We start from the raw sequence: 22,736 nt of genomic DNA on the forward strand, positions 1-22,736 counted from the left end.
CTCAGCCAAAACCACATGGTTCTCCCTCCCAGGGCCACTGGAGTCCCCACTCAGCTAAAACCATGTGGTTCTCCCCTCCAATGTCTGCGAGGAAGGGGGATCACCACTCTGCCAAAGCCAAGTGGCAATTCTCTGCTAAAGCTGCATGGTGATTCCCTCTCACAGGGCCGCGGGAGTCCCCAGTCTGCTAAAGACGCATGGCTGTCCCTTGCAATGGCTGCCGAGTCAGGGTTTAAATCCCTGCACCAATCTTCCTCTGCAGCCCAATTTCCAGCTCCTCCTACAATCAGTTACACTTGCCAGCACTCATATTCTTCCAGCTTCACTGGGCTGCCATCAGGAGTCTGGAGAGGCGTGGCCCCGTGTCATGGAGCCAATCTTCCCCAAGCTCCCAGGCAGGTGCTGTAACTCAGGAGACCTGCCCCCCAGTTACATCTTGGTGGGGAGGTTACTTCCATCCCCCTGGCTCAGAGCATGGCACAGCTATTTAACATATCTATGCAACCAGTTAAAGGTTATAGATATGTTAAATGGCCACACCAGAGGTTAGCTGCAAAGCTGTTGCTATGCAGAACAGCTCTCAATGGCCCTGCTCCATTTGTCCATCCTCCAACTCACATCTGGTGGAGGTGGGGAGAGGGTGAGGACATCCTAATATTTCCTGAACACCCTGTGTTCTGGACCCCATTTTAAATCCCTATTTGTGGCCTCCCTTTAGCTGCACCCTGTTACAGGCATACTGCAAGACACCAAACAGTGATTAGAGAAGTTCACCATTTGCAGGAGCGGGAGTTTGTACTGCTGCAGTGGAAGTCAGTGTAGAACAATTCACTGCCCTGGAGCAATTCCCGTTCCCACCCCAAATCCCGGTTTCAGCATCATACCGTCCACAGGTAGGGTCCTCTCATTCCACCAGCCACAAATAGGAGGGCCTCTGGGGCCCCACAGGCAGTTATCTCACTGGCCCCTTACCAGGCAGCTGGAGTCTTCTCTTCCACATTCACTCGGACCTCACCTCTGAACACCATGTGCTTGCTGCTAACAGCTTTTGAACAGGCTCAGATTCACCAAACACAATGAAACCAAAATTGGGTAATTTTCCACCACTGCTGATGCTCAGTTTAACCACAATCCCATAATTTTGAAAGAAATCTTTAAGCTCTGATTTATCCACTTCATGAGGCTGATTGCCAGTGAAGAGTTGGCAACTATCAGGGTGTCACAGTTCTTCAGGTGGTTCACATCATTTTACTCACCAGCCTCACAGGATTGGTCTAAGTCCCCTCTGGAGAGGAATATTTATTCGTTGTTCACACACTCTTTGATCCCTCTGAAGCCTCTGGGGTTGAACCTCAGATTCAGGGTTAGACTCTGGGCAAGGCTAGGAATTTGATATTTTAACAATGAGGTGGTATCCCAGTAAGTAGAAGAGCTCCACTAAGTGAAAAGTTCTTATTGGTCACAGATGCCCAGAATAATGTCTCAAGCCTTCCTGCTCCATCTGAGCTATGTCTATAGGTGCTGGAGAATAACTCTTCTGAGCATCCTCAACAGCAATTTCTTCCAATACTGGCCCACGCTTTGCCTCTTAGATTTCAGATACAAGTTCCTTCTCTGGTTCCAGTACAGGATCAGGCTCTGCTTCAGCAATAGTTTCCTCTAAATGTTCTTTCAAGTCATTGCTGACAGTCTGATCATAGAAAGTTCCAGAATCATCTGGTACCACCTCAGGTGTCTGCTGTCTTTCTTCAGGTTCCTCTACTTCTACCTCAGATTCCTCCTGAGGCTCAGTAACAAAGCCACCAATGACCTCATCTTGGTATGATGCGGACCCTGGCTCATGGGGTCCACAACATTGTGGATGGGGGAGAGACATTCACAAGGACTACCGAGTCCTGTGGAGGAAAAGGGTGGATGGCTTCACTCTGAAGGAGAGCAAAAAAGCCGAGGCCTCTGCCATGACAGTCCTTTATTTCTTTTTCTGGACACATTACATGATGGTCCTCATTTACTATGCCTGGGTTGGCTTTAGGTGGTTACCTTTTACAGAAGACAAAGGAGCCAATGCTACTAATCACATCACAGAAGAGGGATATTTGCAAATGAAAAGGCAAAAGTGGTTGAACCCCTTACACTCATCCTTCGAAGGTGTAGCATGGATTTTAGGAAGTGACTTTGCAGTAAATGTCCTCAATTCAGGGTGAGGGAGCTTTTTTTAGCAAAAGCAAGATTCAAAGCAGCCTAGGTACATTGCAGGCCTGATTCCCCATGGGAGAACCTATCCCTGGGCATGGGTGCCATGCATCTCTGAGTGGGAACTGGGCCCATGCCATGCAGAACAGCCTCCTACATTGGTATCTGAAGATACCATTGTGAATATCAACCTTATTTGCAACAAAGCCCTCAGGAGCAAGGACAAATGTCTGCATGAATTTTCTCAAAGCCTGCTTGTTATCAGACAGCAACCCTATCACCTGGACTACCACACCAGCATTCAGAGCAATATAAGCATCAACATGGAAAATCTTAGTATGACAACTGGTAAAGGTCTGTGACCTCACTTTGCTATGGATTTCTTTCTCTTCACAGACCTCATCTGCTGCATTTCCATTTTAATCCATTCCCCCATGGACATAAGAAGAGTTCTTGCCATAAACTCTGTGGAACATGTCTGGGGCCTGGTTCAGTAATATGTAATACAGTCATCCCTCGCCATATCACGGTTCACTTATCGTGGCTTCACTCTATCACGGGTTTTTAAAAATACATATATCTAATTCTGTAGCATGGAGTTTTTGCTATATGATGAGATTTTGTGGTATATAGGTATTTATATAATATTTATGATTTTAATTATTTTTGCCAAAAAAATTAAAACAGTATGAAAAATATAAAAAAGGTCATTCAAACATATAAAATATATTAAATTGAAATAAAATACAGTATGTCTTTCATCAGTGGATAAATACCATACTGTACACAATGGAAATGAAGTCTGCCACTACTGCTTGCACAAGTTTGCCAACGTGAGATGGCACATAGCACACTATTGGCTGATGGAATGGAAGGCGACCAACCGCAGCACTGTGTTTTGTATCCTGGGTGCTGATTGGCTCAGTGACCATAGCGTTGGTCTGTTTGGTCTCCTGCACTGTGCCCATGTGCACTATGCCCATATGTTCAGCATCTTTCCTTGTCCACTTCACATTGACGTCTGATTGCTGCACGTAGTGTTGCTCTGCGGTGTTGTGTTTTTGTGAAATTTTCATAAAAGTCTGAATTTACTTCAAGCCCTATGATGCCACCCAAACATTCTGTGCCTTCTAAGGCTTCTGGCAGTGAACCCAAGCACCAGAGGAATATGTTTATCATCAAAGAAAAGGAGGAACTTCTCGACATGTTAAAGGAAGGCAAAAGCTATGCAGCTGTAGGCCACTATTACGGGATCAATGAATCTACTGTTTGCTACGTAAAGAAAGACGAGGAGAATATTAGGTCTGTGGCAACAATGACTTTTAACAAGACTGCAAAGAGGGTGGTCATTTCCCATAACAAGGCCATTGTGAGGATAGAGTCTGCATTGGCCCTGTGGATAAATGACTGCAGGAAGAAGTATATCTCGCTGGATACCAACCCCATCCAGACAAAGGCCAAGAAACTTTATAATAGTTTTGCAGAAAGCACAGACATTCACAACAGTGACAAGGATGAAGACGAGGACAACAATGCAGAAGAAGGACCATTGAGTGCTTCTCCCACCAGACCAACCCCATTCAGTGCCAGCAAGGGCTGGTTTGACAAATTTCAGAGACGCTTTGGACTCAAGGGCATTTCTCTGCATGGAGAAGCTGCCTCTGCAGATAAAAAGCAGTGCCAGCAACTCCCCATAACTATGTTCATCACTCAGGCAAAGAGATCAGTTACGCCTGTGCCTTTAGTGGAAATAGAAGTTACAGCCCAGGCCACAGATACTGCACCACCTGATGAAGCACCTGATGAAGTGGTGCCTTCAGAAGAGCTGTAATGCTCTTCTTGGCTGTGCAGTACATTCATCTCATTGTCATCACCTTCATCGCTGTCAGTACTGCACAGCTACATAGTTCATGATCTTTATCATTAAAGGTGCAGTATACGTCACTGGTGAGTACCCGTATAGAATTTTATAGGTTGTTAAAATTATGTAGGTTTAAGAGTATAGAAAGTGTTTAAGAGCATATGAAGTGTTTATAAGAGTGTGAGAAAGGTTAATAAGAGAGTGAGGAAGGTTTATAGGAGTGTGGGAAGGGTTTATAAAGTCTTAAAATATACATAAATAATAAAATAAATATAACGCCATTACTTCTCGGATTTTCACCTATCGTGGGGGTCTCTGGAGCGTAACTCCTGAGATAGGTGAGGGATCACTGTACTGTTTCATGAGTTCCTGCCCCACCAGCAGGGGTCTAGGTTTTTCCATAACCATGCTTCAGTCAATTCAACATGCACAGCAGAGCAAGAGAACTCAGTTGTTTAAAGATATGTATTTGTTGCTGTTTTATTGTTCATATTTCTCTTCTTCTTCTTCCTCAAGAAGAGCCTTTAACATTTCATATAAACCTGGTTTATATGTTTTGGTGGTGATGTACTCCTTTAGTTATTTCTTGCCTGGGAAGCTCTTTATCAGTCCTTCCATTCTAAATGAAAGTTTTGCTGGGTACAGCAGTCTTGGTTGTAGGTCCCTGTTTTCATATCTTTGAATATTTCTTGCCAGTCCCTTCTAGGCTGAAAAGTTTCTTTTGGGAAATCAGCTGACAGTTTTATGGGGGCTCCCTTGTAGTAACTAACTACTTTTCTCTTGCTGCTTTTAAGATTCTCTCTTTGTCTTTAACTTTTGGCATTTAAATTATGATGTATCATGGGGTGGACCTCTTTAAGTTCATCTTCTTTGTGACTCTCTGCACTTCCTGGATTCATTAGTCTATTTCTTTGACCACGTTAGGGATGTTTTCTTTCATTATTTTTTCAAATACGTTTCCAATTTCTTGCTCTCTCTCTTCTCCTTCCAACACCCCTGTGATGTGAATGTTGGTATGTTCGAAGCTGTCCCAGAGGATTCTTGTGCTATCCTCATTTTTTAAATTCCTTTTTCCTTCTTGCTATTCTGATTGACCTTTTTGCTTACTTTTATTTCAAATACCTGATTTGGTTCTCAGCTTCATTCTCCATACTGTTGATTCCCTGTAAATTGTTCTTCATTTCAGTTAGTGTATCCTTCATTTGTAACTGGTTCTCTTTTATGGTTTCCATGTCATTTTTTATGCTGTTGAAGTTCTCTCTGAGTTCATTTGTTCTTCCCCTAAATCCAGTGGGCATCCCTATAACCAGTGTTTTGAACTCTGCATCTAGTAGCTTGCTTGTATCTATTTTGTTTAGTTTTTTCCTGCAGTTTTGTTCTGTTCTTCCACTTGGGTCATGTTTCTTTGTCTCCTCATTTTGGCGGCTTCCCTGCATTTTTTTCTATGTATTAGGTACAGCTGGAACATCCCCCTAGCTTGGTAGAGTGGTCTAATATAGTAGGTGTCCTGTGGGGCACAGTGGTATAGCCTCCCCTATTACTCAAGCTGGGTACTCAAGGTACACCCACTGTGTGGGCTATGTACACACTCCTATTGTAGTTGAAACTTGATTGCTCTTCACGTGTCCAACATCAGCCACTGTCTATGTTCTGTCCAGAGTCATACAACATAAACTACAAAGAAATCTATGGATTTCTTATTTGGATTTCTCCAAAGAAATCTATGGATTTCTTTGTAGTTACTTCTGCTGGGATGGAGATGCTCAGGTGAAGCCAAGCTGTGAATCAAGTTCAGCTATAGCTAGTGCTCAGCCTGGGGAAACTTAGTTAGAGGTATTATACTCACTGAAGCAAGATGTCACTTGTGTGAGAAAATTTAGGAAAATATTAGCCATGAGCCAAGCCAAGCCATTCATATGGAAAGCCTGGAAACAGCTTGGGTTGGCCAGCAAGTTGGGTGGGGCAGGGCCTCAGGGAATCACCAGCATGAGGCAAACAGTGTGAACCAGGTTTGTAGAGTCTCTGGTATGGAGCCTGCCTGCTAACTCTGTGGCTCTGTTGGGGGAGGACTCAGAAAAGGAACATTGGCTTCTGCTAGCACTTCTGTCTAGAAGAAATCTGCCTCCCCCCTAGTTCTCACCCTATTGCCACACAAACCAGCTCCTCCCCATATGTCTCTGGTGCCTTTCAAGCTGCTGCCCTTGAGCTGGAGCTCAGAGAGAATGAGTCTCAGGAAGTCTGTGCATGGCCCTTTATGAGGAACTTCCATGAATTCCAGAAATTTCTGTTTTCCAAAGCCTCAATACATACTGGGTCTCACAGTCAGAAGTTACAGTAACTTATCTTCCTAGCACTGGAACCCTAGGTCTGAGGGGCCTGTTGTGGTACTAGGACCCTTAATTCCTGAGATATCCCTGCTAATTTTTATCTGCCATATGTCTTTGTGGGACCAGGCCATCCCTTGTCTCCACCCCTCCAACCAGTCACAATGTAGATTGTTCATCAATCCCATAGTTGTAGGACTTCCATCAGCTTGATTTTTTGATGGTTCTGAATGTTTGTTCTATAGTTTAGTTGTAATTTTGATGTGGTTGTGTGAGGAGGTGAGCCACGTTTACCTACACCTCCACCTTGACCAGAAGTCCACACATGACATTTTAAATCTACGTGAGTTTTCTCTGTCTGTGGCAGAGGAAGAAGGCAGATAATGAAGCCAAAAGATTCCAAACATGAGAAAGACTTGAAGTGCTGTTGCTGGTTTAAAAATTTAGGGGGTTGCATGAAAAAGAATGCCAGTAACCTTAGGAAGCTAAAGATGCCCCAAGCCCACAAACAGCAAGAAAATGAAGACCTCAGTCCTACAAGCACAAGAAGCTGAATTCTGACAATAATAGAAATGAACTTGGACAAAGGCCCTTAGTTCCAGATCAGAACTCAGCCAGCCAACACCTTGACTTGTGATATCCTAAGCATGGGAACACTTGAAACTGCCTGGACTTCTAACCTACAGATTTAAGTAAATATATGGGTGCTGTGATCATTTGTTATGCAGCAGTAAACTAATATACCTTTAAAATGTTCCATTGATCATAACTTACTTAAGACTGTTGGCTATATTTTATTCTAATGTATAATGATACGGTATGAGCACTCCAAAGTCCAAAGTCTCTAACTCTAACCCTCTTTTCTAACCTGCCTCTCTTTAAATGAGAGTTCAAAAATAAGATTATCCAGTAAACAGAATATGAATATTTTAATGACTTTGGTTCATAATAGATTGCTTCCTAAGAGAATTATGTCCATTCAAATTCTATCTCAAAAGTTTACCCAAAGAGTCCTGGCGGGGTGCCTCAGCTGGTTGGAGCATTACCTGATACAAAAAAAGGTTGCAGGTTTGGTCCTCGGTCAAGGCACATATATACCTAAGTTGCAGGTTTGATCTCCCATAGAGTCACATAGGGGAGGCAACCGATCAATGCTTCTTTCTCACATCAATGTCTCTCTCTTTTTAGAATTAATAAAAAAAAATCCAGAGGGTTGGGAGGGTGGCCTGGATTGGAAGGAAAAGGGAGAAAACTGTACTTGAACAATGATTAAAATAAAATTTTTAAAAAATCCTCTAGTGAGGACTAAAAAAAGTTCATGCAAAGATAATTTTGTTTAATCTTTGATACCAAACAAATTATGTAATATATGAGTAACTATATCTTATTTTAACCTGAGGAGCCCTTAATTTTGATTTCAAATAACCTACAATTTGATCTTCTAAGTTTTACTCAGTTTTGTCTTAGATGGGAACAAAGCCACAATAAAAATTATTCATTCTCTAAACCTAGTTGACAGTAAGGATGTAATGTTTAACAAACTTCATTGAAACTTTGAAGACAATATAAGAGAATTACAATGCAAGAAAGGGTACTCTTAAAATGGACTGGAAATTCAGGCAGTCTGGTTCTAAAATCCCTTTCTTAACCCAGAGCAGGCATACACTCAGGAAATACAACTTCTCACTGCCTGGCTCCTTTGAATTTTGGTGCAGCTGAAGGGGCCTCACAGTCACTGTGTCACGCACAGCACAGAGGTAAGAGGCAGAGTCTTTCACCTGCAGCTCCTTCAGAAGAAGGTAACTGTATGTATCAAAGTGACTAAGGAATGAGGAAAAATGACCTCTTCTCTCCAAACCATCCAGAACATGGTAAGAGAGAAATATGGGTGTTCCACCATCATGCTGTTGGTACCAGAACAGCCCGTTGAATGCAGACATCTGGTAGCTGCAGTTGACCTGGACAGAGGCTCCTTCCATAGCTGTCACCTCAGCAGGCTGCTGAACGCTTTGTCCCGCTGTGCCTGTGAGAAGACACATGACTGTTACCAAGGCAGCACTCCTGGAAGCTACATCAGTATTTGAAAGATTCATTTCCATGCAGTCACAAAAAAACTGCCTTTGGTAGACAAGTTCCTTAGATAGAAGTAAACTGTGCTAAAAAAGAGAAGGAGAAGGACAAGGACAGGGATGAGAACAAAGAAAGTTAGCACCTAACAAGGAAAATGCATATGAGGAAAGATTATTTTATTAAAAGTGTGAGAAGTGGCAATGATTTAATTTCGCTGTAAAAAAATGATTTTGAAAATTCCCAACTATGTTTTCTATTTAACTTGAGACTTACCTCCCATTGTCATGAAAACATGAAGAAGGAAAACTCCCCACATCAGAAGCAGGACACCATGAGCCAGGCACTGCATCCTGCTCCTGAACCACTGGAGCCAGCAGGTCACTGCCTCCTTCCTGTGGGTGAGGGACACAGTTCAATCTGGATGCAAACCCCAGGACATACACTAGGGGAGGAGCTCCTTTCCTGAATGGGTGACTTTGAGCTTCCCCCTAAGCTGCTCTGGGTTCCCTTATTCAAGTGTATTTACATGAATATTTTCTGCAGGTGAATCCATGGGTTTTAGTCCAAGTGACTCTGTGAACATTGAAAACAGAATTATGTGCAAAGAACAGACATGAGAAATGGGAAAATGACATAAAGCAAAGGCAAAAGTGGTCAATTTCTCTATAATGAGTTTCTCTTTCTATGCCCATGTTGCGTGGTGTGTGTGTGTGTGTGTGTGTGTGTGTATGCATGCACGCAGGCTAGTGATGATGGTGGTGATTTTTGTGACATTACTGAAGAGATGAGAAAGTTTTTCTAACACCTAAATGTATCTCCCAATAGTCAATGAGATTTTTTTCATAATTCTTTAAAGATTTTATTTGTTTATTTTTAGAGTGAGGGGAGGGAGGGGAAAACACAGGGAGAGAAATGTCAACCTGTGTTTACCTCTCATGCACCCCTTACTGGGGACCTGGCCCACAACCCAGGCATGTGCCCTGACTGGGAATCAAACCTGTGACCCTTATGTTAACAGGCTCGCACTCAATCCGCTGAGCCACACCAGCCAGGGCAAGATATTTTTTAAATATTTTAAAAAATACAGTATATGCATGAATATAGAGGAAGAAATGTGAAACAAGAAAGAAAATTATTAACTTTAGTTTCTTCAGAAGGTTGAGATTTGAAGAAAATGGTGAAAATGTTAACCTTTTTTCACCACCTCCATGTCTTTTGATTTGTCACTTTTTATATTAAAAAAATGAGAAAAGGAAATGGGAAGAAAGGAAGAAGAGGCAAAAACTACAAGGAAAGGAAGAAAGGAAGGAAAGGAGGAAGGTATGAAGGAATCTGTACTTCAAACTATTCCCAGTGATCACAAAACAAAATTCTCTCTTTCACAGTTAGTTTTCCCAAGCTAATGTACCCCTCACCTACAGTATTTTTGCTACAGGAATTTATATCCCTCATGGGCCCTCTGCATTGACTATTTCTATTTCCTCCATATAGCGCACCCAGTATAGTACTTGGTTGTAACATAGATAATACTGCCATCTTGTGGCCAGATGTAGCTTTTCAGTGTTAAACACACAACACATATTAATCATCCTCCTTAGTAATTTTGAATTAAAAGGAATCTTAAAAATCATGCAGTCTTTTTCCAATTCCATCATCTTACAGTGGAGATTCCTGAAGCTTATGTCACACTCCAGGCTTAATTTCTTCACTTCTAACCACTTCCCCAGTATTACTCAGATTAACATTAACTTTTTTATTTGTCCTCACTGAAGAACATCTTTTTCATTGCTTTCAAAGAGAGAGGGAGAGAAAGAAACATCAATGTGAGAGAGAAACATCTACTGACCATCTTCTCATACACACCCTGACTGGGGATGGAACCTGAAACCTGGCTATGTGCCCTAACAAGGAATCAAACCTGCGAACTTTTAGTCAACCAGATGACACTCCAACAAACTGAGCCACACTTGCTGGACAGGCCAGACTAATATTAATTATTATTAAGATGAATAAATGAATACCCAAAGCTACTGACACTGTATGTGCACACAGATATGAGAATCAGTTTGATATCAAATCGATTCCTGGTAATTTTAAAATAGAAGTGCATATTTGAAAGCACAGCTTTTTATTTTCTGCCCACAGTGCTTAATATGTCTGGTAATTTCTCTTATTCATTTACCCAAGTTGTTCTCCAGACCCTGCCTCTGTGCCAGGCAAGGTACTAGTGCAGGGGAGTCCACAGTGAGCAAACCGACCTCCTCTCAGGAAGCCTACACTCCAGCCAAGGGAAGCAAACAATAAATGATGATATTCCCCACAGCCTAACTTCCAGGGATCTACTAGAAATGTTCTCTCTCAAAACAAAATAATAAGGATTTGGGTAGGGAAGATCTCATTAAGCAAATACTTTAAGTAGAATTTCTCCTGAGATTAGAATTGTTCTTCAAATCTCTTGACAGTGGGTTGTTGTTTTTTTTTTTTTCTTTTATCTGGAGCAACAGAGGTAACAGGTGATGAAAACAAATGTAAAATATGACTCAAGCAATATAAAAGTCACACTCTTCAAAGAGCCCTGAAAGGCAGACTGCTCTCAGAGATTTTGAATATTTATTTACCAGGTAAACTACTAAAAGAATTCTTTTATTTTAAGATTTTATTTATTTATTCATTTTTAGAGATGGGAAAGGAGGGAGAAAGAGAGGGAGAGAAACATCCATACATGGTTGCCTCTCATGCACGCCCCACTGGAGACCTGGTCTGCAACCCAGGCCAGTTCCCTAACTAGAAATTGAACTGGTGATCCTTTGGTTCTTAGGCTGGCACTAAATCCACTGAGCCACACCAGCCAGGCCTAAAAGAATTCTAAAGCCATCGGAAAGCAGACATAGGAGCCCTTCACAATAGGCTAAACTGAATCTCTGAAGGACATCTCTCTCTCTGCTGGACCATCCATTCAAGGTCAGCCAGCCTCCTGCACAATTTCACAGCTCTGTGCATAGGAGTCTGAGAGGATGGAAAAACAGTCCTAAGACCAGCACCTTTCAGAATGAGGTCACTAATTTTGAAACTTAAAATTTTCTGTTATTTGGTTCAAATGTTAATTTAACCAGTCCTCTTCCTCAATTCCTTACCAAACTGCTAGAATTAAGGTCCTTCTTTCCAAATATATGGATTCCTTTTTATATTGAGAAAATGACTCAAAAAATCTTAACACTATTTTCTTTTCAGTTCCTCTCTTTTTTTTTCTCTAGTGCAATGATAAAGGGCCAGATTGAGCAGTGATAAGGTCATAGAGGTTGTGAAGAAGATTCTTTGGTAATTCTGCAAACGCAACCCACACAGGTAATCTTTTCTTTCTCCTGTGAAAAGGATACTGAGTGCTTTTCCTTACACAAGCTCTTTTCTTTAAACTTGGTAGAAAGGCAAGAACATCCTCTAGTGGAAGGAAATAAAATATGTCTAGGCCACCCCAAACTCTGTCCATTTCCCTAACTCTGCCCTAGCTCCACCAAGATGTGTAACAGTGAATGAATGTGAAGGAAAAGGAATATTTCCAGAAACAGGTTTGGGTTGGGCCTTCTCCTAAGAGTAAATAGCAGTCCCATCCTAGTTTGTCTCACACAACACTGGGCCAGTCTTTATCCCTCACCTTTGGGATCTCATAGCTGTTCACTGACAGCCCAGGTCCCACAGTTCATTGTAGAAATCAAGCGTTTCAAATAGCTGGATGTTCTCACACCAAACTGGCCTGATGGGGAGGTCAGGGCGCACAGAAAGCAGCCTATTCCATGGCCCCACGGCTCTATGGATTCTCTGAAAAGCGCTTTTGGCAGCACCCCAACGTGCCCTCATCCTCTCAGCACCACCTTTCACCCTGTCCCCACTGCCTCTCCCTAGCGCTTCTGGGATAATCGCTTTCTAAACATGTATTGTTTGTCCTCTAATGTCACTGGGACCTTGTTTTCAGATACTTTCTATATTGAATTGTAACCTTGGCTATTTTTGTGAGCTTTTATATTTAAATTCCAACTATTTTACATGATATTAGCAACATCAAATAATCTAAAACTTGGAAAATTTTTAAAATACTTTGCCCTGACTGGGAGACTCAGTTGGTTAGAGCATCATCCCATACACCAAAGATTGTGGGGTCAATTCTCATTCAGGGCACAAACCTAGGTTGTAGGTTCAATATTTTATGCATAATCCTAATGCCGGCTCCTTCTCTTTTCTATAGCCTCGCTAAAGAAATAGGAACTAGTCTTCCCATCCATTTTCAAATAAATTGTGCTCCGATACTCTGAATCTCAGGCAGTAAAAATCTGGTATTTCTTCTTTCCTTGAAGACAAAGGGCATGCTTCACATTTTCTATGAACCCTGAAGAGACAGCTATATTAAGTATTATTAATGCTGTCAATATCTGTTAAATGTTAATGTAGGAATTAAGTAATCTTAGAACATAACCAATATAAAATCTCTTGGAATTTTCTGATGGAGATTAAATTGGCAAACGTATGAATACTTACACATTATTTGTATTTACTGTTACCATTTTAATTGTTTCCTAAAAGTAGCTATTTAAATTACAAAGGTATTTTATAGTTAAATGACAAATGTCTGGATCTCAAACCCTAGTGTGTGAATATTCAACAAAAGGAATGAGATGAGCACACTTTATTCCTCTATCTTTTGTTATTATCTGAATTAGGTATTTCAAATTCTTTCTAGGCATATATATCACACAAAGTAAAGATCAACTCCTGCATTATTCCATGCTTTTTATAATAAACAATAATAATTCACCTGTAACTGTATACCAGAAAATCCAACCTAAACCATTGGACCACATAAATCTATCAATCAATATAAATAATATCAGCCATTCAGTGATTCAGAAAATAATTATCACTTCTACAGTGTGAGATGGATGACTAAGGAAGCATACGTTAAGAATTTAGGCAATGGCAACACAGTGCGATACACACTCTGGAAAGTGTAAGCATGGTTCTTGGGAATCAGGAAAGCCTTTTTAAAGGATACATGGTGAAGGGAGCATTATGTAGGTGAGGAAGCAAGAAAGGCAGCCTGTGCACAGGAGCACGCTACTGAGAAAGCCCATAGGAGTCCTGTGCATTTTAACAATAGCAAAGAATTGTAAGCAGTGAGGGTGATAAGTAAAAGTGATGTATTGGAGTAGTGAGGGCCAGATAATGGATTTTTTGCTTGCTATTGTGAAGAGATGTGATTTTATTTATTTATTTTACATTTTATTTGTTTATTTTTAGAGAGAGGAATAAGGGAGGAAGAGAAGGAGAGAAACACGAATGTGTGGTGGCCTCTTGTGAGCCCCCTACTGGGGACCTGGCATGCAACCCAGGCATGTGCCCTGAGTGGGAATTGAACCTAAGACCCTTTGGTTCACAGGGTGGCACTCCATCCCCTGAGCCACACCAGCCAGCCTGAAAAGATGGGATTTTAGCTGAGGGCAAAGAGGAGGCATTGCAATGATGGTAAGTGGAGGGGAAGTAGATGTAGTAATTGTGGGATACACATTCCACACTGCTCAGCCTCAGCATTAGCCCCTCTTTGGTGAACAGTTTTTGCTTGGAGCTCTAAGTCCTTCTCACTCAGTTCCTTAATCTGTCAAATTCCACTTCTAAGTATTTCCCCATAGATAAGTTTCCATTCATCTGGGAAACAAACTAACCTCTTCACTGTTTCTCTTATCAAGTAAACCAAAATAACTAATGGTAACACCCACCTCTTTAAAAAAATTGTTTTACTACTATTCAGCTTCTGTCAGATCTCTTAGGCATTATTCATCAGACAAAAGCATTCTCTCACCACCTCTCTGTGTTGTCTTGCGTTTGTCTTTCTTCACCTTTCATCTTAGTAGACTACAGAAAGTCATGGGAAAGACTGTAAACACATCCCTGGACACCGTGGTGACACAGTTCATCCTCTTGGGCTTACCTCACCCCCCAAATCTGAGGACCTTCCTCTTCCTGGTCTTCTTCATCATTTACATCCTGACTCAGCTGGGGAACCTGCTCATTCTGCTCACTGTGTGGGCTGACCCAATGCTGCATGCTCGCCCCATGTACATTCTCCTGAGTGTGCTCTCATTCCTGGACATGTGGCTCTCCTCAGTCATTGTTCCTCGTGTAATACTGGATTTTACTCCTGCCAACAAAGCAATCCCATTTGGTGGCTGTGTGGCTCAGCTGTATTTCTTTCACTTTCTGGGCAGCACCCAGTGCTTCCTCTACACTTTGATGGCCTATGACAGGTACTTGGCAATATGCCGGCCCCTGCACTACCCCATGCTCATGAATGGTAAGTTATGCACCATCCTTGTGTCTGGAGCTTGGGTGGCTGGCTCCATCCATGGATCTATCCAAGCCATTCTGACTTTCCGCCTGCCCTATTGTGGGCCCAATGAGGTGGATTACTTTTTTTGTGACATTCCTGCAGTATTGAGGCTGGCCTGTGCTGACACAACTATCAATGAGCTTGTGACCTTTGTGGACATTGGGGCAGTGGCTGCCAGTTGCTTCATGTTAATTCTACTCTCCTATGCCAACATAGTCCATGCCATCCTGAAGATACGCACTTCAGATGGGCGGCGGCGGGCCTTCTCCACCTGCGGCTCCCATGTAACTGTGGTCACAGTCTACTATGTCCCCTGTATTTTCATCTATCTCAGGGCAGGCTCCAAGAGTCCCTTGGATGGGGCAGTGGCTGTATTTTACACTGTTGTCACTCCATTACTGAACCCACTCATCTATACACTGAGGAACCAGGAAGTGAAGTCTGCTCTGAAGAGAATAACAGCAGGTCGAGGGGCTGCAAGTGAAAATAAGTAACTGCTGGCTGAGGAACTACCTACATCTCCATTGCTATGCTCTTCTCAGCTACTGATGCATGTGTCAAACATTCAACAAGTAGATGTTACTTTAAGCTTAATTGAGTGTAATTTTACTACGAAGAAGCTTCTTGCCCTGGCTGGTGTGTCTCAGTGCATTGAATGCTGGCCTGCGAACCAAGGGGTTGCCAGTTTGATTCCCAGTCAGGGCACATGCTTGGGTTAAGGACCAGGTCCCTAGTAGGCCATGCACGAGAGGCAAGCATTCATTGATGTTTCTCTCCCTCTCTTTCTCCTTCCCTTTTCCTCTCTCTAAAAATAAATAAATATTTTTTTAATAAAAGAGGCCTCTGTTGTGTCTTTAACCTCAATAAATTGGCCAGAGCTGTTTTACACATTCTGACTGATCTCTTGGGAGAAAGCACATTCTACACAAATGTCAACTATGAAGAGTAAATGCTTTATCTAGGAGGAAAGGAGATTATTCCAGATGAATTTGGGGAAAACCAGCATGATGCTGTCTCATCTCCCTTCATCAATTTGTTTCATGCCTAATTTCCCAAGCCCCTAGACATTCAGGATTGCTTTGCCCACACCAAGGCATGGCACTTGGTGTGAATCTGTGTGTGGATTGTCTGTGTTTCCTTCCAGGCCCTCTCTATCCCCCATACAGTAGTTAACCAAATTCTACTCACTCTGTTTCAGGAATGTCTCTCTGGCTTTCTAAGTGGTCCCTTTAACAACCTCATCCTCATCCATATCACTATCAGAGTTTTCTTTCTGAAAACTGTGAATTTTCACTGGGTCTCCACTGAATTAGGTAGATAAAGCGAGACCTCTTAGCTTAGAATTCAAAGTCCTCCACAGTCAAATCTTAATATACATTTTCTCTCCTAAGATATTTCTACCTCTTTCTTCCCTCCTGGCCTCATAAATTTGCCTGCCATTTATTTATTTATTTATTATTATTATTTATTTATTTATTTTACACATAGGTGAAGGGAGGGAGAAAGAGAGGGAGAGAAACATCAGTGTGTGGTTGCCTCTCGGGCACCCCCTACAGGACACCTGGCTGGCAACCCAGGCATGTGCCCTGACTGGGAATTAAACCAGTGACCCTTTGGTTCACATGCTGGCACTCAATCCACTGAACCACACCAGCCTGAGCTACCTGCCATTCTTTAAACACTTTCCTTTCTTTGGGGCCTCTTAGCGTTTACTTAAGATATTCCTATATCAGAAATATTTATATTGATAAATTAATGTTTTATGCTTCCTTCATGGTCCAGGAAAAACTCTTATTCTTACAAAAAGTTTTTTCTCAGTCTCCTAGTCAGAATTTATCTCCTTCTCTCTGAATTTCTATAGTCCTTTGAATTTTATAAGACCACTTGTCATCAGCTGGACTAGACTGTAGTTTAGATCAGAGTCCCTGGAGAGCAGAAAGAATGTTTCCTTGGTGTTTGTGTTGCAGCCCCCTTTTACCTAATATCTACCAGTAGGTTCTGTGGTAGAGATGGCTACCTGCCCACCAAAATCCATGCTCTTCTTCTTCCCTAGTCAGAGAGCTGTAGCTAGAACACAGCTTCCCCACCATGGACACTTCCCAGTCCCTCTTACAGTTGAGTGTATTTATATGTCTAAGTTCTCGCAAAGTGGATATGAAAAGACGTTATGTATATGTGTGTGTGTGTGATACTTCCAGACCTGGCCCTCAGAACTGGCCCAGCAACATTTCCATGTTCTTTTCCTGCTCTCCATGGAATGGCATATGACAGGAACCCAGATGCACCAGCAGCACTTTGTAACCAAGTGGAAATGGGTCATCTGCCAACTGGAACAAACACCTCAGGATTTTTTTTTTTAGATTTTTTATTTATTTATTTTTAGAGATGGAAGGGAGGGGGAGAGAGAGAGGAGAGAGAGAGAGAGAGAGAGAGAGAGAGAGAGAGAAACATCAATGTGCGGTTGCTGGGGGTTCTGGCCTGCAACCCAGGAATGTACCCTGGCTGGGTATCGAACCTGGGACACTTTGGTTCCCAGCCCGCGCTCAATCCACTGAGCTATGCCAGCCAGGGCTACACCTCAGGATTTTAAGTGAGAGGAAAGTAAGCCTCTAACTTCTTTAATCCACTGATTTGTTATTAAGTCACTTTGCTACAGTAGTTTCACCTCATCCTAATTAATACTTCACTTAATTGACAGGGGGTTTTTTTATTAAAACAACACCAGGAAATTGTTTTGAACTGCATTTGAATTGTCTAAAGCATCCAAGAAAGCTTTTGGTCAATTATGACATTATCAAAAGTCAAAGATCAAGATGCTACCTAGTCAATCATTCATTGGGCTGATTAATAAATCATGCAATGTCCTTTTAACCAGGCCACAGTGAGGTAAATAATTTTAACTTATCTCTATGACCTGTACTGGTCTTACCAGAGGAACAAGAAAGCATTTAAAAGAAGTTGGAAACAGGGAACTCAGGTACAGGACAGTATAAGAACAAGCGTCAATAGCTCCTTCCAGAAAATGAATGACCAGGTAAATGTGTTCATTTATTGATCGTTTTTTTACTCAGTTAGAACTGTAATGTTATGCTAACCCAATTTTTTGCAGATCTTTTTAAAGATTTTATTTATTTATTTTCAGAGAGGGGAAGGGAGGGAGAAAGAGAGGGAGATAAACATCAATGTGTTATGTGTTTCCTCTCGCACACCTCCCACTGGGGACCTGGCCCACGACCCAGGCATGAGCTGTGACTTGGAATCAAACAGATGACCCTTTGGTTCAGAGGCTGGTGTTCAACCACTGAGCCACACCAGCCAGGGCTGTATGTCCTCATTAGAAAAGTGTCTATTCATGTTTTTTCCCCATTTGTAATTGGGTGGGGTTTTTTTCTGTACTGAGTTTTATAGTTTTTAACAAATTTTGGATGTTAGCCCCTTTTCAGCTGTATCACTGGCAAATATATTTTCCCATTTAGTGAGTTGTCATTTTACTTTCTTAATGACTTCTTTGGCTGTGTAAAAATTTTCTAGTTTAATGTAATCCATTTGTTTACTTTTTTCTTTTATTTCCCTTGCCCTATATATCAGAAAAAAAATATTGCTATGAGAAATGTGCAAGATTTTACTGCCCTGTTTTTTCCTAGGATTTTTATGGTGAGTCTAACATTTAAGTCTTTAATCCATTTTTGTGTTTATTCTTGTGTATAATGTAAGAAGATGGTCAAGTTCCTTTTTTTTTTGCATGTATTTGTCTAATTTTCCCAACACCATTTATTGCATAGACTTTCTTTACCCCATTGTATGTTTTCACTGCTGCTGTCAAACATTAATTTACCATACAGGTGTGAGTTTCTTTCTGGGCTCTCCATTCTGTTCCACTGATTGCTATGTCTGTTTTTATGCTATTAACATGCTGTTTGATTACTACTGCATTGTGGTATAGTTTGATATCAGGTGGTGTGATTACTCCAGCTTTATTCTTCTCTCTCAAGATTGGTGTGAGACTTCCAGCCAAAACGGAGGCATAGGTAGACATGCTGTGCCTCATTGCACACCCAAATGAAGGACAACAACAATTGAAAAACAAAAAACAGCCCATAATGATGGAAAATTGCACTGTATGGAAGTCCGACAACTAAGGAGTTAAAGAAGACACATTCATCCAGACAGGTAGGGGGGCAGAGTTGGGCAACCAGGGTGGAAAGGACTCACAGCAAAACAGTGGCTGGTAGATCCCGGGCACAGAGTGTGGTGGCTGGGATACTTAGCCAGGTGGTAGATTGTGGAATGCAGCATGGTGCACAAGGCAGCGGTCAGTCCCACATTCGAGCACAGATAAACCAGGCAAAACTGGGAAGCGAGACAGACCTTGCAACACACGGTCTCAGTATGGGGAAATAAAGCCTCAAAACACCAATTGAAAATATCTGTGGGGGTTGAGATGCCAGGAGAAACTCCCAGCCTCACAGGAGAGTTCATTGGAGAGACCCACAGGGTGCTAGAACATACAAACCCACCCACATGGGAATCAGCACCAAAAGGGCCCAATTTGCTTGTGAGAAGTGGAGGAAGTGACTGAAATCCAGCAGAGCATGGAAGAAGCACCATTGTTCCCTCTGAGAACTCTGCCCGACATACAGCATCACAACCCAGCAACGTTAGTTACCCGGCGCAGGTGAACATCTAAGGCTCCACCCCTCACCATGTAACAGGTGCATCAAGACAAAAAAAAAAGGCCCAAATGAAAGAACAGATCAAAGTCCCAGAAAAAATACAACTAAGCGACGAAGAGATAGCCAACCTATCCTACACACAGTTCAAAACACTTGTAATCAGGATGCTCACAGAACTGGTTGAATTTGGTCACAAATTAGATGAAAAAATGAAGGCTATGCTAAGTGAAAAAAAGAAAATGTACAGGGCACCAACAGTGATGGGAAGGAAACTGGGACTCAAATTAGTGGAAGGGACAAGAAGGAAGAAAGAAACATCCAATCAGAAAAGAATGGAGAAATAAGAATTCAAAAACTAGCCCTGGCTGGCATAGCTCAGCGGATTGAGCGCGGGCTGGGAACCAAAGTGTCCCAGGTTCGATTCCCAGCCAGGGTACATTCCTGGGTTGCAGGCCAGAACCCCCAGCAACCACACATTGATGTCTCTCTCTCTCTCTCTCTCTCTCTCTCTCTCTCTCTCTCTCTCTCCCCCCTTCCCTCTCTAAAAATAAATAAATAAAATCCTTAAAAAAAAAAGAATTCTCTTTCTCAAATGCTTAAAAATTTAAAAAAAAAAAAAAGAATTCAAAAACTGAGGAGAGGCTTAGGAACCTACAGGACATTTTTAAGTGTTCGAACATCCAAATTATAGGGATACCAGAAGGAGAGGAGGAAGAGCAACAAGTAGAAAAGTTATTTGAAGAAATAATAAAGGAGAACTTCCCCATTCTGACAAAGAAAATAGACTTCCATGAAGTCCAGGAAGCTCAGAGTCCCAAAGAATTTGGACCCAAGGAAGCACACACCAAGACACACCATAATTACATTACCCAAGATTAAAAATAAGGAGAGAATCTTAGAAGTAGCAAGAGAAAAGGAGACAGTTACCTACAAAGCAGTTCCCATAAGGCTGTCAGCTGATTTCTCAAAAGAGAGTTTACAGGCAAGAAGGAGCTGGAAAGAAGTATTCCAAGTGGTAAAAGGCAAGGACCTGCATCCAAGATTACTCTATCCAGCAAAGCTTTCATTTAGAATGGAAGGGTAGATAAAGTGCTTTCCAGATAAGGTCAAGTTAAAGGAGTTCATCATCACCAAGCCCTTATTATAGGAATGTTAAAGGGACTCATCTAAGAAAAAGAAGAAAAAGCATGTACAATAAAATGACAGCAAACTCACAATTATTAACAACCACACCTAAAACAAAAATAAAAACAAACTAAGCAAACTACTAAAACAGGAACAGAACCACAGAAAGGGAGATCACATGGAGGGTTATCAACAGGGGAGTAGAAGTGGGGGAGAGGGGGAAAAGGTACAGAGAATAAGTAGCATAGGTGGTAGGTAGAAAATAAACAGAGGAAGGATAAGAATAATAAGGGAAATGTAGAAGCCAAAAAACTTATAAGTATGACACATAGATATGAACTAAACAGGGGGATGTGGGTGGGAGAGGGTGTGCAGGGTGGAGGGGAGTGAAGGGGAAAATGGGACAACTGTAATAATAGCATAATCAATAAAATATATTAAAAAACAAAAAGAAAAAGAAGGATTGGTGTGGCAATTCAAGGTTTCATATAAATTTTTGAAATATTTGTTCTACTTCTGTGAAAAACACCATTGGTGTTTTGATAGAAATTCCATTGAATCTATAGATTGCTTTGGGTAGTATGGACATTTTAATGATGTTAATTCTTCCTATCCATGAACATGATGTATGCTTCCACTTATTTGTATCTTTTTCAATTTCTATTTTCAGTGTCTTATAATTTTCTGTGGGCAGGTCTTTTATGTCCTCGGTTAAATTTATTCCCAGGTATTTGTTTTTAAGTAATTTTGAGTGGGATTGTTTTCTCAGTTTCCCTTTGCAATGGTTCATTATCTGTGTATAAAAATTCAACTGCTTTCTGGATATTTAGTTTGCATCCTACCACATTACTGAATTCATTTATCACTTCTAGTAGATTTTTACTGGAATCTTTAGGGTTCTTTATATACACTACCATGTCATCTCCAAATAAGGAATGTTTTATTTCTTCCTTTGCAATTTGGGTCCTTATTCTTGTCTGATATCTGTGACTAGGACTTCCAGCACTATGACTAACAGATATGAAAGCAGACATCCCAGCCTTGTTCCTGTTCTTAAGGGAAATGCTTGTTTTTGTCCACTGATTGTGATGTTGACTGCGGGTTTGTCATCTACAGCCTTTATTACACTGAGGTATGTTCCCTCTATTCCTACTTTACTGAGAGTCTTATCATAAATTTTGTCAAATATTTATCTGTATGTATTGCTATGGTCACATGAATTTTATTGTTCATTTTGTTTATGTGGTGTATCACATTAATTAATTTGTGAATATTGAACCACCCTTGATTCCCAGGAATAATGCCACATGACCTTTTTAATGTATTGCTGAACATTGTTTACTATTATTTTCTTGATAATGCTTGCATGTTTCTTCATCAGAGATATTGGGTCATAATTTTCTTTCTTTACAGTGTCTTAATCTGGTTTTGGAATCAGGATAATTCTCTATTCTTAAAATGAGTTGTGGAATCTTCCCTCCTCTTAAATTTTTGGAAATAGTTTGAGAAGAGGTGTTTGTTCTTCTCTGAATGTTTTGTAAAAATCACCTGTGAAACTAACTGGTCCAGGGCTTTTTTCATTGAAAGATTTTTGATTACCACTTCAATTTTCAGTAGTTGTAATCTGCCTATTGAGATTCTTTGATTCTTCCTCAGTCAGTTTTGGAATATTGCCTCTTTTTAGGAATTTATCCATTTCATCCAGATTGGCCAGTTTGTTGGCTTATTCTCATATGTTCTTATAATTCTTTGTATTTATGTGGAATCCAATATTGCTTCTTCTCTTTCATTTCTGATTTTATTTATAAGAGTCCTCTCTTTTTTTCTTGATCAATCAGGTTAAAAATTCTTGTTTATCTTTCCAAAGAACCAGCTTTCATTGATCTATTGTATTCTTTTTTTAGACTCTATTTTATTTCTGCTCTGATGTTTATTATCTTCTTCCTTCTATGCACTTTGGACTTTCTTAATGTTCTTTTTTGAGTTCCTTTAAGTGTAAAGTGAGATTGTTTATTTGAGATTTCTCTTGTTTCTTTTTTAAGTACATTTTATTGATTATGCTAATACAGTTGTCCCATTTCTCCCCTTCTTTCTCCTCTTTATTCCCCAGTGCC

General features: G+C 41.0%; 1 protein-coding gene and 1 pseudogene across 1 annotated transcript; one reads left to right on the forward strand and one right to left on the reverse strand.

The window, feature by feature from the left end:
- Positions 1-828: 828 nt before the first annotated feature.
- LOC114493314 lies at positions 829-4,462 on the reverse strand (annotated as a pseudogene).
- A 9,375-nt stretch (positions 4,463-13,837) lies between these two features.
- LOC114493272 (olfactory receptor 10G2-like) lies at positions 13,838-15,640 on the forward strand. The gene is made up of 2 exons (XM_028508057.2): positions 13,838-13,962; positions 14,346-15,640. Exon 2 carries the CDS (start codon positions 14,362-14,364, stop codon positions 15,316-15,318), a length of 957 nt encoding a protein of 318 aa, XP_028363858.1. The 5' UTR covers positions 13,838-13,962; positions 14,346-14,361; the 3' UTR covers positions 15,319-15,640.
- Positions 15,641-22,736: the final 7,096 nt, after the last annotated feature.

The sequence above is a fragment of the Phyllostomus discolor genome, chromosome 1 (genome assembly GCF_004126475.2).
Source record: "Phyllostomus discolor isolate MPI-MPIP mPhyDis1 chromosome 1, mPhyDis1.pri.v3, whole genome shotgun sequence".
Taxonomy (NCBI): domain Eukaryota; kingdom Metazoa; phylum Chordata; class Mammalia; order Chiroptera; family Phyllostomidae; genus Phyllostomus; species Phyllostomus discolor.

Bases quoted from the DNA above. Each gene is read 5' to 3' on its own strand.
- LOC114493272 (XM_028508057.2), top strand. From the start codon at position 14,362: ATGGGAAAGACTGTAAACACATCCCTGGACACCGTGGTGACACAGTTC.